This window comes from Sebastes fasciatus, chromosome 21 (genome assembly GCF_043250625.1).
Source record: "Sebastes fasciatus isolate fSebFas1 chromosome 21, fSebFas1.pri, whole genome shotgun sequence".
Lineage (NCBI taxonomy): Eukaryota > Metazoa > Chordata > Actinopteri > Perciformes > Sebastidae > Sebastes > Sebastes fasciatus.
Window position 1 is genome coordinate 13,823,234 of NC_133815.1, and position 13,696 is coordinate 13,836,929.

The following is a 13,696-nucleotide window of genomic DNA, read 5'->3' on the forward strand; positions in this document are numbered from 1 at the left end:
GCCTTATTATGCTCTAGCCTGCCATACTCAGAGCCTATTACTAAATATACTTCTAACCCAGTTGTTATTCATTCTTTAAAAATTTGGAAACAATTCAGACAATCCTTCGAGATCTGTAAATTTTCAATACTGGCTCCCATTGTAAATAACCATGCATTCCTGCCGCCTTTGACGGATGCCTTATTCAGTGGTTGGCAGAGAAATGGGATTTGTTCATTTAAAGACATGTTCATAAATGGCTCATTTGCCTCTTTTGAGCAGATTGTTCAGAAATTCAATATTCCCAGGTTACACTTTTTCAGATACCTACAAACTCGCAGCTTCATGTCTTCAAATATCATTCAATTCCCTACACAGCCGCTAAACACGCTCCTAGACTCAATCAATGACATCACATCATCCAGAAAGGGAAAGATAGGTGACATATATTCCTTATTAATGAGAGAAAATATGACAAGTCTTAACTCCCTTAAAAATCAGTGGGAGGGGGACCTTGGTGTTGTTATTTCAGATACTATCTGGTCAAAAATGATGAGGGGAATATACTCATCTTCCATATGTATGAGACATACTGTCATGCAGTTTAAAATTTTTCATCGACTGCACTGGACCAAAGTTAAACTATCCCAATTCAAATCCGATATAGACACCATGTGTGACCGCTGCAAGCAGAACCAGGCCACTCTAATTCACATGTTTTGGGATTGTCCTAAACTATCTAATTTTTGGCAATTAATTTTCAATATGCTTTCCAAAACTACCGACAGATTCTTAGAACCATCAGCTTGTCTTGCTTTGTTTGGGGTGGTACCACAAAATTTTACGTTAAACAACAATAAACTAAACCTTCTATCTTTTGCTACGCTGGTGGCCAGACGACAAATTTTGATTAGATGGAAGGATTGCAACCCTCCAACATTTGCACAATGGCTCAGAGACATGTTATATTTTATTAAGTTGGAGAAAATTAGGTATACTATTAAAGGGTCAGCCGAGAAGTTTTCATTGATCTGGCAACCTTTTCTTAGTCACGTTGACTCTTTAGACTCAGATAACTTTGTGGCTGATTAAAGTTTGATGTATGTGTGTGTATGTATGTGTATATGTATGTACGTATATGTATGTACATATATGTATGTGTATGTATATGTATGTGTATGTATATGTATATGGATATTTGACCAGGAACATTTCAAAGGAAAAGTGCCCTAAATGACAGGGTGTAACGCCCTAGACCTCTATCAATTTATCATGATTTATGTTTATTTATTATTATTATTATTATTTATTTATTTATTTATTTTTATTTATTTATCTATGTATTTATATTCATTCTTGTACACTTTATATATATATATATATTTTTTTTTTTTTTTTTTTCTGAGTGCCCTCCGGGTATTGTCATGGGTGGGGGGTGGGGGGTGGAGGGGTTATATACCAGTCCAAACATGTTTGTGCAATGGATTGTAAGAGTTGTATTAGCAAAATGTATAAATAAACTCTGTTTAAAAAAAAACAAAAAAACTGAATAATTTCACAGTATATGTTATCTGCTGTATTCCCCCAATAGACCTGACAATGAAAAGTCCTGATGTTTTGCCTTCCTTAGTGACTGTAAAAGGTGATTCTTCTGGATACTGTAATTCCTGCAGTGTATCAGTACATGTTCAACAGTTTCTGGTTTATTACAATATGTGCATTTCCCAGTTGGGTGCTTGCCTATTCTATATAATGAGTGGTTAAGACCTGTATGTCCGATTCTCAGTCGAGTGATGATATTTTCTTCCCTTCATTTCCAGCCCACCTTTCTCCCTGCTCCAACATGTTTTTGTATATTATACAGATGCCTTCCAGTTTCCTGATCATCCCAGTACTCCTGCCATACTGTTTGTGCATATGCCTTGATGAATGGCTTAAAGCCTCAGCTTTACTTAATGAATATTCTTAATTCTCAGTGTTTGTTTGGCCAAAATATCTACTTGCTCATTTCCCTCCACGCCAACATGAGCAGAAACCCAGATGAATCGTGTACCTGTGCTTTTCATTTCCATCATATACATTATGAGGAATATTTCATTGATTATATCTGTTCTGATGATGATCTACCAGATCCTATGCTTGTAAGTGCTGAAAAACTGTCAGATGCAAAAGCGGTGTTGTTTATTTCCATCTCCTCTAGCCACTGCAGGGCCAATAATATTGCCAATAGTTCTGTGGTATATACTGACACACTTCAATTCCTGCTGTATATTGAGGTCTACATTTGGTAAGGGGAATAAACCAGGGAGGAATAGAGGAAACTGTAGAGCAATACTGGAATTGACATAACCCTATGTTTTCTGCCTTTGCATCACCTACCCACCCAAAGCTTATGAAGTTTGTTTCATTATGTTCCCAGCAGTCGGTCAAAACACTTTTGGTAGGGTGAGTTTCATAATGCCCCTGGAGATTAACCCAGTATGCCAGCATTCATTTTATTGTTCTAATCCGTAGGGGCATCTCTCCCACTTCCACTTGCATTGCTGATAACGGAGATGTTCTGAATGATCCACTAATGATTCTCAAAGCCTGAGCTTGTAGTACATCTAATTTCTTGAGGTTTGATTCTGCTGCTGCTACACATCCATAGTCAAGGACAGATCTCATGAGTGCACAATATATATTTTGTAAAGATGCTTTACTTGCGTTGAAATTGTTGTTTGTTTTTTTTGTTTTGTTTTTTGTTCTTCTTCTTTGAGGTATTTATCTATTTTTTCTTATCTTTTATTTTATTTGTTTCCTTTGTTAGATAAGTGAAATGCATGAAATGTCATGTCTCTCTTTCTTTGAAATTCTGACTAAACATTTCATTGTATAATTTAATTATTAATATTGTAAGTTTGTCTCTATGTGTATATATGTATATATGTCTATATGTAAAATTCAATAAAAATATTGTTTAAAAAAAAAAAAAAGATGCTCAACTTGCTCCCCACTCCTGTCCTGTCAAACAACGAAGTATATTGATGACTTTCTTTTACATTTGCTCTTGATTTTATCTAAATGAATGTTCCATGTGAGCTTTTCATCAAACCAAATCCCCAGAAATCTAACAGATTTGACTTGCTCCAGAGGTTAATCATACAGTTTTAGGGAAATAAGTTTTAAGAAACAAATAACTTGTGTTTTTGCTACTAATAACTTAAATCCCCATTTATTTGCCCATTTTCTCCACCTCAGCTACTGCAGCTTGCATTTTCTAATTAACAAATGATATTCTCGCGATATCAGGGCTCAGACAAGGAGTTTGAACGTGATTGGAAGAAACCATTTTTACAAAAAAATATATTTTCAGTTGTAACGTTAAGAATATAAATGAAAAGCTTGTAATTATTTTTTCAGAATCATTTAAAAACAGTTCAGTTAATTATGTGTTGTCAATCTGTGTAAAAAACGGTGTTTAGATGTGTAATAATAATAATAAGACACACTTTAAGACTACTTGGTTCCGCCCTTTCCGCCCGTGGATCCTTCCAGAAGTCGCCGGCTGACTCGTGCGGCTCACTGCGTAGCCACACTCCTGATTTACATCCGAAAAACTCATCATTTTTATCAACTGAACACTTTTCTAAGTGTTCCAATCCCTCCGGCAACATGTCCGCGATGGGGACACTTGCTTTCGATGAGTATGGGAGACCATTCCTCATCATTAAAGACCAGGACAAGCAGACACGGTTGACGGGCATTGACGCACTGAAGGTACAATGGGCTAGATAGCTATAGCACATGTGAGCATGCTGCTTAGCAAAGCTACTAATCCGCTATTCGTTGCATGACGTTGGATACGTTAAGTCAACACTATATGTGTTCAAATGCAAGGTTGCGATGTTAATCATATACTCAACTCTTAATAGAAACGGAATAACATTATCCAAAGTAATAGCTAGTCATGCTAACATTGAGGCCCATGTGCTTTCTGCAAGGCGTTGCTTACAGGGCTGTGCCCAAAAAATGGACATCATTGATGCATCATCATTTCCAACTTTTTTTCCAACAGATTGCATCTTCAGTCCGTCTTTGGTAGAGAGACCAATAATAATAATATATTATTTAAAATTAATTTTACATGGAAATGTTGTGTTTTGCAATCTCATCATGGCTGTGCCAAAAATGGACATCATTGATGCGACATCATTGATGCATCATCATTTCCAACTTTTTTTCCTGCAGATTGCATCTTCAATCTGTCTTTGATAAAGCGACAAATTATAATATATTATTTAAGATGTGAGATGACAGGGATATGTTTGTGTTTTTTTGCAGTCTCATATCATGGCTGTGCCCAAAATGGACATCATTGATGCGCATCATTTCCAACTTTTTCTCACAAATTGTCTTTGGTAGAGAGAGACCAATAATAAGATCTTATTTAAAATGCCATTTTACATGGAAATGTTGTGTTTTGCAGTCTCATATCATGGCTGTGCCCAAAATGGACATCATTGATGCGCATCATTTCCAACTCTTTCTCGCAATTTTGCATCTTCAGTCTGTCTTTGGTAAAGAGACCAATAATAAGATCTTATTTAAAATGTCATCTTACATGGATATGTTTGTTTTTTGCAGTCTCACATCATGGCCGCCAAAGCAGTTGCGTCAACGCTCAAGACATCTTTGGGACCTAATGGTGAGTATAGACCAATGCAGTGCAGTCACATCTGATTTCCATGGACTAAACTGTTTAATCATTCGAGAGGGATGGATGAGTGCGGAGATGCTGGGCTTCTGTGTAACTTAAAAAAATAAATTAAATTTGAGTATTTTGTAAATTTGGTATCCCTCCCTTATAAATTGTGACAGCTATTTTAATTTTTTAGATAGATAGATGGATAGATAGATAGTAACTTTATTGATCCTGAGGGAAATTCAAGTTTCCAGCATCACAGTTCCATAGTGCAAAAGATGTTAGTAAAAAAGTTAGTAGTACAAAGTACAAAAAAATATACCAGATATAAAAATACAAGGAGATGAAGAAAACTGAATATAGTGCAGGGTAACAGCTGTGATACACGACTATTAAAAAAGTGAATATAGCGCAGAAGAGACTGATAAAAATGAGTATAGTGCGGGGATAACTCCAGTAGCTTAGTTGATGAAAGTGCATTGTGTGCATTATTATCTGTCCTGCAGACCCTCCTCCTTTGCCCCCTAGAGAGGTGTTGTACAGTTTGATGGCTCGGGGGACAAAGGATTTCCAAGCCAAGATTACACTTCTCCTGAACCATTTCTTTCAATTTTTGCATCCAGGTCTTGACAAGATGATGGTTGACAGGGATGGAGAGGTGACTGTCACCAACGATGGAGCCACTATTCTCAGCATGATGGATGTTGACCACCAGATTGCCAAGCTTATGGTGGAGCTCTCCAAGTCCCAGGATGATGAGATTGGAGATGGAACCACTGGAGTTGTTGGTACGTGAAAGAAGGATGAGGGGTCTAGGGTGATAAAACTGGATTTATACTGCTCGGCTGGGTGTTCTGATGGCCCCAATGTAGATGCCTCCAGCATAAGAATGGATTTATAGATCTGCGTAGGGATTATCATAACATCATGCAACCCTAGAAGTTAATGAAAAGGAGACAATAATTGTTACTGTAGAGGAGAAATTATTGGGCCCTCCATCTCTAAAAGCAGCAGCATTTTATATGAATGCCTTTTATCCAGGTACATGGTGGGCTAGAATATTAAAAAAAAACTTGTATTCATGAGTTTCTGTTAACGCCATCTCATAGTCTGGATGCATTGATGAAGTTTGCTTTATGATAAATACACTGAAAGCTTTAAGCAACCACATCAAAACTGATTAGTGCATTAGGAATATGCTAAATCAAATTTACATGGAGTATTTGACATCAGCAAAATTGTTGCCTTACTGTATTTTCCTCTTCCTCCTCAGTGCTGGCCGGGGCTCTGCTTGAGCAGGCTGAGCAGCTGCTGGACCGTGGAATCCACCCTATCAGGATCTCTGATGGTTATGACCAGGCCGCACGCGTTGCCATCGATCAGCTCGACAAAATTGCTGAAACCTTACTTTGTGATCCCAACAACACAGAACCGCTCGTTGAGACCGCCATGACAACACTGGGTTCCAAAATGTGAGTCTTGTAGAAACAACTGTGTTGATTTTGTTATTGGGTTTAATGTTCATGATATAAATGGGGTAGGTTAAATATTAGAAACACCTCCTTAGTATAACAATACAGTTCAACATGTTTTCACTCATAAGCTACATTTCTTTATCATATCTCTTTCATTGCATCAGACAGTTGGATAGTAATAATTTTATTGTGTGACAAGATATTGCATCTTAAAGTTCTACTGTTGTCTTCCAGTATCAACCGGTGTCACAGACAGATGGCAGAGATCGCAGTGAACGCCATCCTCACTGTGGCCGACATGGACAGGAAGGACGTAGACTTTGAGCTCATTAAGATGGAGGGCAAAGTGGGAGGCAAGCTGGAGGACACACAGCTCATCAAGGGAGTCATAGTTGACAAGGAGTTCAGCCACCCTCAGATGCCCAAGGTACAAACGGGGAATATCACTCAAGATGATGTCATCAGCTCTATTTCCTGTTTCGTCTTTGATCACAGGGATTCAAATAGTTGACGGTGCATAAGGACAAATTAAATGTGTATGTCTGGCATCTATATAACTATCACAAACTATCCCAGTATTTTATAATTTTTTGCTGAATCGTTTTTTGACGTCATTCAGAAAGTAGCCGCAAGCAGTTAAATGGGAATCTAATTACTAAAAGCATGTAGAGATTGGGGAAAATGTTAGCCGGAAACAGTAAAAAGCTAAATGTAGGCAATAGTGTATGACATACAACTCATAAGATCACTGTTATTTGCTTTATAGTGCTACAGACAAACACTACAGGTTATATTGCATTAGAATTGGTGTGGTGTGGACGGAGATTAATTCTGAAAAGGCCCTAAAACGCTTGTCTTGACGTTTTGTGGATGTAAGATAATGATGCTGATATCAATTGTTCTTTGTCCCCACTCAGATTCTGAAAGATGTTAAAATCGCTATCCTTACCTGCCCGTTTGAGCCCCCTAAACCCAAGACCAAGCATAAGTTGGATGTGACCTGTGTAGAGGACTACAAAGCTCTCCAGAAATATGAAAAGGAGAAGTTTCAGGAGATGATCCAGCAGGTAAGTGCTGCAGCATCTAAATGTGCTAAAACTGAATTCTTAACATCTACATTGGCATATGCTTGAAATGCAAACTCATATTTCTCTTATAGGTCAAAAGCAATGGTGCCAACTTGGCCATTTGCCAGTGGGGCTTTGACGATGAAGCCAACCACCTTCTGCTGCAGAATCAGCTGCCGGCCGTGCGCTGGGTCGGAGGGCCTGAGATCGAGGTGAGAGATGTTTGTCACATGATAGAACTCCTTGATGTAAAGTTACTTTTGAACAAAAGGTATACGTAAGTACTTCATTGGTTGTGTTGAAGTATCCATTGTCAATTATGTTTTCTCTGCAGTTGATCGCCATCGCCACAGGAGGCCGCATCGTGCCAAGGTTCTCTGAGTTGACACCAGAGAAGCTCGGCTCAGCTGGTGTGGTGAAGGAGATCTCATTCGGCACGACGAAGGATCGCATGTTGGTCATCCAGGAGTGCAAAAACACCAGGGCCGTAACCATTTTCATCCGCGGAGGCAACAAAATGGTAAGCAACGAATGGGACTTTCACTCTAAAGGTCCATTATGTTAAATCTATTCCTCTTGGTTCACCGTCTATCTATCTCATTAGATCATTGAAGAGGCCAAGCGTGCTCTCCACGACGCTCTGTGTGTAATTCGCAATCTGGTCAGAGACAACCGTATTGTGTATGGAGGAGGAGCTTCAGAGATCGCATGTGCTCTGGCTGTCAACCTGGCTGCAGATAAGGTAAGACACTCTAAAACCCACCGATACTTTCAGAATTGAGCTAAATCAAATACGGTATTGCTTTAGTTTCTGACACGCTTTTTTTGCTGTCTCCATAGCTGCTCTGATCATCTTTATTTCTGCTCCTCCCCTTTCTAGTGCCCATCTTTGGAGCAGTATGCCATGAGGGCGTTTGCCGATGCTATGGAGGTAGTCCCAATGGCGCTGGCTGAGAACAGCGGGTTTAACCCAATCCAGACCATGACAGAGGTCAGAGCCAGACAGGTCAAAGAGAACAACCCCTACCTCGGCATCGACTGTCTGCACCACAACACCAACGGTAAGGAAGCAACCGTCAGACGCCGCACTGTAATGTCAAAGCAAGACGACGTGATATTGAATGGCTTTTTTATGTTTTTGTTCCTCCGCAGACATGAAGCAGCAGCATGTTGTCGAGACCCTGATTGGCAAGAAGCAGCAGATCTCCCTGGCCACTCAAGTAGTCAAGATGATCCTAAAGATCGACGACATCCGAACCCCGGGAGAGTGCGAGGACTGATGGCCTCCTGGAACGCTGTTCTAGAGGTTTTAGGCACTTCCCCAAGCACCATGTCCAAACCGCACTGCATATTGCTATTTATCATTCGATAAAAAAATGTTCACGCTGTTGTATCAAAGTCCCCATTAAAATGTTGGTCCGTTGAAACTTCCAGACCCTGTCGTTCTGATTTCAAGCCTCTCAATATTTTTTTATTTGTGTATTCCCTGTCAGGTGTAAACATTACATGTATTTATAAAAGTTGGAATTTACACAAGATGTTGGCAAGCTGATGCATAAAAAGTGTACATCCTTAATTTTTCAACAAGACAACATACTGCATCCGCATTTTTTTACACAAGGCAAAAGGGCTTAATAGTTTTGGCTTCACAATTAAAAATCCACATTTCACAGTTCCTCGGTATTCACAGGTCCATACATGAACATCCAGACCTCCAAAATAAAACATTTGGGGAACAACGATTGTGACCAAACAAAAGTTATGATTAACAATCACTGCCCTCAACTCGCTGTAAACGGCACCTACATTTGACCTTTTCATCCCGTTTCCATGAAAATTGGTCCGGGTTACTGATTCACTTGTTGTTTACATGTACTTGTTGAGCCAATTGAGCATATCTGTCCTGGCCTCCTGGATGCTGGGTTGGTCAGTGGGGTTGATGGCCTCTCTCTTGCGGTGGACAAACCCATGAGTCTGACCAGGAAAGATCTTCACCTGGTAATCCACCTTGCACTTCTCCTTCAGCTTTGCTTCAAGGACTGTCACCTGAAGAGGAGAGTAAAAGGATGTAGTGCTTGTATGGCAGGGATTATGGCTTTTTAAAGTTATGATCTGCACCGTTGAAGTTCCTTGTGCGATTTCTGCTTTTATTCTTGACTAAAAATGTTTAATTTCTGCTGTACTTTAACACAAAGGCATATGGATGTTGCTTCAAGGACACCATTTGGTGCTCAAATACAAGGGCGAAGCATCAGGCAGGTTATCCCACCACTATCAACCTGAAGGCAATACTGTACATGTAAAGTATGTGTACTAACCTGGTCCAGTGGGATAATCTCGTCTATCTCCCCAAAGATGAACAGCGTAGGAGCCTTCAGCTCATACACGTCCTCTCTGTCACGGATGATCCCTGCACAATATCACATAAGCCTGTCATTAAATCACTGTATGACGATAAAATCATACTGTGAACAAAGATTGCTGATTTGTAACACTGTAATGGAATTAGGAAGAGCAGATTTTGCCACAGGTGACATGAAGGTAAATTAATTTTAATATCGGAATGACATACCATAGACTGAGACTCCTGCTTTGATCTCTGGATATTGCAGGGCGATGTAATGTGTGGCGATCCCTCCCCAGCAGAAGCCCACTACTCCAATGTGTTTGGCCCCGCACTGCTCCTTCATGTACCTCAGCACTGCATCCACCTCTCTGGAGAATATTACGACCAAAATGTCTCATTAAAACTAATGCCTATACAAGAAAAGAATGAATGCATTTCAAAATGCAAGATCATACCAATAATTGCCCCCATTTAATAACGTTAAAGGTGAAAACATACACTCAAATGCAAGACACCTACTGGAGCTACATAAATTTTTTTCAACATCAGCTGCTTAATTAAGTGAACATTTTAGTTACTTGTTTATGTTCATTGGATTTCTGTCTTTCATCCACTCCTGAAATAGGGACCAGTCATTTGATGGAGTCCACGGCTCCTTTCCAACATAGAAGTCTGGACAAACAGCACTGCAGAGCAAAAACAATGGCAGAAGAAATCACAGTCATATAAATGTCCTGTCCATATACTTGGTTTCTACTCACATGTATCCATTGGTAGCCAGCATATCAGCCATGTATATTGTGTTGGGAAGCTGCCACCCGAAGATGTCCTGGATGACAATGATGGCCTTGTCAGATGCAGTGAATGGTTTCACCACATAAGCTTTGATGTGCTCTATCTGGACCTCCTGGCCGAGCCCTCCATACTCCATCCGATCACCAATGTCACAGGGGCATGGCTTGGCTTCATTTGCCATCTGCTGACAGACAGGAGCAGACAGACACATAGGAAGTCAGCTGGAGCACATAGTGAATGGTCACATGTCATTTCTCTGTATTGTGATTAAACCTGGCTGTGGGCCATTACACATGATTATACAAGCAACACAATAAAGTATTCTGATCCGTGTACCTTGACCCACTTTGCACAAATAACTCTCCAGTCCTAAGGCTAAAAAATAAGGAATTTCAACACCGGATGTGTGCATTTGTAAATCACTTTGCATATATCAGATACATACCGTATTGTTTTATTTTGTGATGAAAAGAGGAAACAATCTTAAATCTTTTGCAAGGCTTAAAATATTGCAGCCAGAGTCCAGTCGGTCGATGATCGTAAAACTGGCATCATGTGACAAGTCAAAAAAATTAACCTCATGCCTTCAAAATAAAAGCGGTACATTTAATTTAATTCCAAATTTTCTGAGTAGCATACACTTTAAAGGTGGATTTTCCGCTAAAATACAATGTCAATGCTTTATTTTTTATTTATTTTTACCCTGTCGTAGCTGATGATAATAATCACAGAAAAAATTATGGTAAAAAAAACAAAAACAGCAAAAGCCATACTAATACTAATGGTCAGGGACCGTCTACAAAATGCAATGCCGAAAAGAGAAAAATATTCCATAACTTCAGTATTATACAGTGTAGTGCCACCAAAATTACTTCACACATCAATGATCTCCTCATGGTTGTACTACAACACTTATTATGGAAAAATTTGCTTTTGCGTAATTTTAGTGATTTTTTTATGGGAAAAATATTCAATAACTTCAGTATTATACAGTGTAGTACCATCAAAATTACTTCACACATCAATGATCTCCTCATGGTTGTACTACAACATGTATTATGGAAAAATATGCTTTTGCATAATTTTAGTGAATGTTTTATGGGAAAAATATTCACTAACCTCAGTATTATGCAGTGTAGTACCACCAAAATCACTTCACACATCAATGGTCTCTTCCTGGTTATACTTTTTAAACTAATTACGACATTTTGATGGCACTACACTTTATAAAAGTGAAGTTATTGAATACTTTTTCCATTAAAAATTCACCAAAATTGTGCAAAAAAAGCTTATTTTTCCAAACTAAGTGTTGTAGTACAACTATGAGAAGATCATTGATGTGTGAAGTAATTTTGGTGGTATTACACTGTATAATACTGAAGTTATGGAATATTTTTCTCTTTCCCTCGTTGCACTTTGTAGACGGTCCCTGACGGTCGCAGAATGGATTAGATTGAACAACGTCTTTAGTTTTGGCAAAGTTTGAAGGTGTCAAACTGTGACAGAGAAACATCCCTCAACGTTTTTGCAAGTCGTTTGTCTTTGTGAATGTTAAATGTTGACTTACCGTCACACGTCTCTCAAAAGGCACCGCTGAGATTCGAACTCAGGATCTCCTGTTTACTAGACAGGCGCTTTAACCAACTAAGCCACGGCACCGCTGATGTCATTCGTCGTCAGTACATTCACATAGCTACCAACGCACACGCGTCATCAGTGACTACAGTTTAATTAAAACCAAAAACAATAGGCCTACATATTAAATACAATTTCTCTCCCTGTTTATTGCTCTAATCTGTCCAATATAAAAAGGCACAGAATAAGAAATAAAGTAAAAAAAAATTTTTTCAATATTATATTTATTGTTTTTTTGTTAATTTTGAAACAACAGAACAAACATTCACAAACATCCCCAATAATAACATTCTCGGTAAAAAGAGACTTAACAAACCTAATATTAATATAAAATAAGCCAGTATAGATACAGGAAAAACATATTATATACAAAAAATAGATATATAAGTAAAAAGAATATACACAAGTAAAAAAAAATTACATTTAATTAAATCTATTTATATATACATATATATATACATATATATGTATATATATGTATATATACTGTATACATACATACATACGCACACGCAGTATGTACACATACAAAAACACATATAATCAATTAAAAAAAATCTGAAATAAAGTAACATTTAGTAACAAAAACTGAATTGATAAGGAAAAGTTTGCAGAAAGGAAACACAAATTAATCACAATTTTTTTTTTTTAAAGTTTACATTATGAGCAGTTTTAATGCAAAATGTAATAAAATACAAAATGTATTAAATACAACGTGTGACCAGGTTGGTGACCAGCATGAGGAGGAGGTGCCAGGCTGTTAGGGCTGTGTATGGATCTTCCACCGCTACTGAGGCTCCTGACGGTGTATTAAATGAATAAAGTGTAAAATAGCCAATATGTCTTGTTTGTTCCTTGTTACTGATGGAGAGTCCAATCATCCAATCCACCAAACAACTCAAAACAAGAGTCAATCCCAACAGGAGAATACACTGTTTACCATTGGCAGAGCATTTTGGCAAATGTTTCTTGGGCGCTACCCACATAATCAGCTGTGCTGCTCATCCCACAAAAGCATGATCCTTACAAGTTGGACATCATTGTGAAGGTAAATAAACAGGTTTTCAAACGATGTAAATACAATGCCATTTAGCATTGTAACAACAGAGAAATAATCGACCAAATACAAATTTACAAAAACCCAAGTTTTTATTTGTGTATTCCCTGTCAGGTGTAATAAACCCAAGTTTATTAGACTTGCACCTCTAAACAGGTGTTGTGTCGAGTACGGTTTCCCGTCGATATGTGTTTCCCCCATGGTTTCCCCCTACTTAAGTCTGAACATACCCTAAAGAGCCCCCTTCACTTTTTTTCCCGAGTTTATTATATCAAAGTTGTTGGTTCAAGTAAAATCCTGCAGATGTCACTGTTCAATATGGATGGATATTTGATACCCAGTTTCTAAAAATCTGTATAAAAGCGAAGAAAAATTGAGAATACTTTCTTGAATGTCAGCCAGGCACAGTAGACACATATTATGTACATCTTAACCCTCCTATTATCTTTGGGGTCAATTTGACCCCATTCAATGTTTAACGTCTCTAAATAAATGATTGACATAATTTTTTTTGCTTCATATTTAATGATTTTTCCTAATTTAATGGGGACAACTGGGTAAACATAAAATTAAAATGATGATATGTTTTCAATGTCCTGTACACATGCTGTACGCATCGGTGTTCTTTGGGGTCAATTTGACCCCAGGCTGTTTTAG

General features: G+C 38.3%; 2 protein-coding genes and 1 non-coding gene across 4 annotated transcripts; 1 reads left to right on the forward strand and 2 right to left on the reverse strand.

Moving 5' to 3' along the window:
- The first annotated feature begins 3,492 nt into the window (after positions 1-3,492).
- On the forward strand, positions 3,493-8,632 carry cct5 (chaperonin containing TCP1, subunit 5 (epsilon)). Its single transcript, XM_074622340.1, has 11 exons — positions 3,493-3,738; positions 4,606-4,666; positions 5,287-5,451; positions 5,937-6,135; positions 6,373-6,565; positions 7,056-7,205; positions 7,298-7,417; positions 7,540-7,725; positions 7,810-7,947; positions 8,086-8,266; positions 8,358-8,632. The coding sequence occupies exons 1-11, from the start codon at positions 3,634-3,636 to the stop codon at positions 8,483-8,485; spliced, it is 1,626 nt and encodes a 541-aa protein (XP_074478441.1). The 5' UTR covers positions 3,493-3,633; the 3' UTR covers positions 8,486-8,632.
- Positions 8,633-8,648: 16 nt separating this feature from the next.
- Positions 8,649-10,917, reverse strand: cmbl (carboxymethylenebutenolidase homolog (Pseudomonas)). 2 transcript variants are annotated; one of them, XM_074622341.1, is made up of 6 exons: positions 10,793-10,917; positions 10,314-10,528; positions 10,131-10,238; positions 9,778-9,920; positions 9,524-9,615; positions 8,649-9,251 (listed from the first exon to the last, which is right to left on the reverse strand). In XM_074622341.1, the coding sequence occupies exons 2-6, from the start codon at positions 10,526-10,528 to the stop codon at positions 9,072-9,074; spliced, it is 738 nt and encodes a 245-aa protein (XP_074478442.1). In that variant the 5' UTR covers positions 10,793-10,917; the 3' UTR covers positions 8,649-9,071. The 2 variants fall into 2 exon arrangements, with proteins under 2 accessions (XP_074478442.1, XP_074478443.1); XM_074622342.1 differs by having other exon boundaries at positions 8,936-9,251; positions 10,789-10,905.
- A 1,015-nt stretch (positions 10,918-11,932) lies between these two features.
- Positions 11,933-12,006, reverse strand: trnat-agu (transfer RNA threonine (anticodon AGU)). The gene has a single exon. It is a non-coding gene; the product is annotated as a tRNA-Thr (tRNA).
- Positions 12,007-13,696: the final 1,690 nt, after the last annotated feature.

Bases quoted from the DNA above. Each gene is read 5' to 3' on its own strand.
- cct5 (XM_074622340.1), top strand. From the start codon at position 3,634: ATGTCCGCGATGGGGACACTTGCTTTCGATGAGTATGGGAGACCATTC. The intron at 5,452-5,936 runs GTACGTGAAAGA...CTTCCTCCTCAG, and splicing joins TGGAACCACTGGAGTTGTTG to TGCTGGCCGGGGCTCTGCTT. The intron at 7,418-7,539 runs GTGAGAGATGTT...TTTTCTCTGCAG, and splicing joins TCGGAGGGCCTGAGATCGAG to TTGATCGCCATCGCCACAGG.
- cmbl (XM_074622341.1), bottom strand. From the start codon at position 10,528: ATGGCAAATGAAGCCAAGCCATGCCCCTGTGACATTGGTGATCGGATG. The intron at 10,239-10,313 runs GTGAGTAGAAAC...TTTGCTCTGCAG, and splicing joins CTGGCTACCAATGGATACAT to TGCTGTTTGTCCAGACTTCT. The intron at 9,616-9,777 runs GTATGTCATTCC...GATATTGTGCAG, and splicing joins AGCAGGAGTCTCAGTCTATG to GGATCATCCGTGACAGAGAG.